We start from the raw sequence: 2,835 nt of genomic DNA on the forward strand, positions 1-2,835 counted from the left end.
GTCCAGCCTAAGTCATCTCTGAATTATACATATGTTGACTTCTTTTTTTTTTTAAAGATTTTATTCATTTATTTGACAGACAGAAATCACAAGTAGGCAGAGAAGCAGGCAGACAGAGAGGAAGGGAAGCAGGCCCCCTGCTGAGCAGAGAGCCCGATGTGAGACTCGATCCCACGACCCTGAGATCATGACCTGAGCCAAAGGCAGTGGCTTAACCCACTGAGCCACCCAGGCGCCCCATATGTTGACTTCTTAATTCATATAGTATCTGCAACTCATCTGGTTGGTTGGTGATGGGGTTGACCTGATTTCGGGAGAATTCTTCCTGGAAGGCTTAAGGACAGAGGGGCTCAATCTTTCTTTTTAGTCGCTTGCTCCTCCCCAGCACCTTCGTCTTTTTTCTCCTCCTCCTCGGCTTCTTTGGTTTCTTCTCCTTCTTCTCCTTCACCTCCTTCCTCTTCCTCCTTTGCCTCTTCGGATTCTTCCTTGGCAGCTTCTTCCTCTTCAGCTCCTTCCTCTTCAGCAGCCTTCTCCTTCTCCTCCTCCTCGGCTTCTCCTTCAGAGGGGGGTTCGTCCTTGGCTTCCTCGGCCTTCGCAGCCTCGATGGTCTCCTCCACCTCGATCTGCTCCTCCTGGACATGACTGGTGTAGTAAGAGGGGAAGGAGCGGGTAGACATCAAGTAGGAGCTGGTCTGTAACCCACCATAGGCAGATCGGCCAAAGACCTGAGAGCTCTGGGAGTAGCCTCTGGTTATGCTTCCAACGCTGGTGAAACTGAGTCGGGTCTCCTCACCTTCCATGAGTTTCCTATAAGCTGCAATCTCAATGTCCAAAGCCATCTTCACGTTGAGGAGGTCTTGGTATTCTTTAAGGTATCTTGCCATTTCACTCTTTGTGGTTCTCAATTCATTTTCTAATTTGTTGATTGTGTCCTGTATAGCACTGATATCGGTGTTCTGCTTGTCCTCCAGCTCCTGCAACTGCTTCTCCAGCGCTTCGTACATGCTCCAGCATGCTTCGATCTCCAGGGTCTTGGCCTTGAGCAGGTGGCGGCTCTGGGACACCTCGTCCTTGGCGGCGCGCACCGCGTCGGTGTTCTTGGCGGCGCTCTCGGTCAGCACGGTGAAGCGGCTCTTCAACCACTCTTCAGCGTTCTGCATGTTCTTGGCAGCCAGCTTCTCGTACTGAGCACGGATGTCCTTGAGCGCGGCGGAGAGGTCGGGCTTGGAGGACACGTCCATCTCCACGGCGATCTGAGCGTACTGGATCTGAGCCTGCAGCTCGGCGATCTCCTCTTCGTGCACTTTCTTCAGAAAGGCGATTTCGTCCATCAGGCTGTCGATGCGTTTTTCGAGCTTGGCGCGGGCAAGACCGGCCTCGTCCGCTCCTTTGCGCGCCTCCATCAGGCGGACCTCGGCGTCCTCGCGGCTCAGCACCTCCTCTTCATAGCGCGCCTGCAGGTTGCGCAAAGTCTCCTCCAGCCCTTCGCGCTTGCCCTGGAGCCCCTGCTTCTCGTCGGTGGCGTCTTCCGCCGCCAGGCGCAGGTCGCGGATCTCCTGCTCGTACAGCGCCCGGAAACGCGAGGGCTCGGAGTGCTTCTGGCGCAGCATCAGCAGCTCGGCTTCCAGCACCTTGTTCTGCTGCTGCAGCTCGTGCACGCGCTCAATGAAGCTGGCGAAGCGGTCGTTGAGGTCCTGCAGCTGCGCCTTCTCCTGGGTGCGGATGGACTTAAGGTCGTTGCTGATGGCTGCTACCTGGCTCAGGTCGAGGTTCTCGAGACTGGGCATCAAGGAGCTGGAGCTGGAGGAGTAGCTTCGGCGCACAGACAGGGAGGAGGAGACCGGCGCGGAGTAGCTGGAGTAAGCAGAGCGCGCGGTGCTGTAGCCGCTGCGCACGCTGGAGATGTGCATCTGGGGCGTCTCCACTTAGCGCCGCTTGTAGGAGGTCGAGTAGTACGGATCGGATCGTAGCTGAACGAACTCATGGTGGCGGTCCGAGCCCCTCTGGCTCGCGGCAGAGATGGGGGCCTACAGAGAGAGAAGAACGAGGGAGAGAAGGAGAGGGGAAGGTGGATGGCTGTGTCGGATGTGTCTTTTTATGAGGGACAGCATTAAATGTACTACAATTTGCAGGTAATACCAGTGCAACCAAGTCATGGGCTTTAGGAGATTACCTTTCGACATCCTTTTCAAAAAGTTTCAGGGAGAAAAAAAAAACTTGTATTGAAGTTGAGGGGATAAACCATAATTTTCTTTTTTTTTTTTTTAAGATTTTATTTTATTTATTTGGTAGAGAGAGACACACACAGTGAGAGAAGGAGCACAAGCAAAAGCAGTGGGAGAGGAAGAAGCATGCTGTCCACTGAGCAGGGAGCGAGATCAGGACCTGAGCCAAAGACAGACGCTTAATGAATGAGCCACCCAGGTACCCGTAAACCATCATTTTCATCAGTGCTCTAGAACTTCTTATGACTTTTACATTAGGATAAAAGCAATTCCAAGTCTCATCAGATTTGTTTAGACATTGTCTTCAAGAAAAGTATATTATGTTTCCTTTTGCTTTCTTGCTTTGCACATGTGTATCTTTAAATTTGCTAGTATATGGGGTGCCCGATTGACTCAATCGGTTAAGCATCTACCTTCGGCTCAGGTCATGATTCCAGGGTCCTGGAATGGACTCCCGCATTGGGCTCCCCACTTGGCAGGGAGTTTGCTTGTCCCTCTGCCCCTCCCTGCGTTCATGCTCTCTCACACACTCTCTCTCTTTCTCTTTCATAAATAAATAAATAAATCTTTAAAAAATTAAAATGATCGTTTCTAAAGTGTAATTTTAAAA

At 52.0% G+C, this 2,835-nt stretch overlaps 1 protein-coding gene across 1 annotated transcript; it reads right to left on the reverse strand.

Annotated features, from left to right (window-relative positions):
* Positions 1-244: 244 nt before the first annotated feature.
* On the reverse strand, positions 245-2,199 carry LOC122898894 (neurofilament light polypeptide-like). Its single transcript, XM_044236559.1, is given in 2 exon segments — positions 245-1,961; positions 1,964-2,199. Coding segments are annotated over 2 exon segments (1,632 nt in total). The 5' UTR covers positions 1,985-2,199; the 3' UTR covers positions 245-350.
* Positions 2,200-2,835: the final 636 nt, after the last annotated feature.

This window comes from Neovison vison, chromosome 2 (assembly GCF_020171115.1).
Source record: "Neovison vison isolate M4711 chromosome 2, ASM_NN_V1, whole genome shotgun sequence".
NCBI classification, from domain to species: Eukaryota; Metazoa; Chordata; class Mammalia; order Carnivora; family Mustelidae; genus Neogale; species Neogale vison.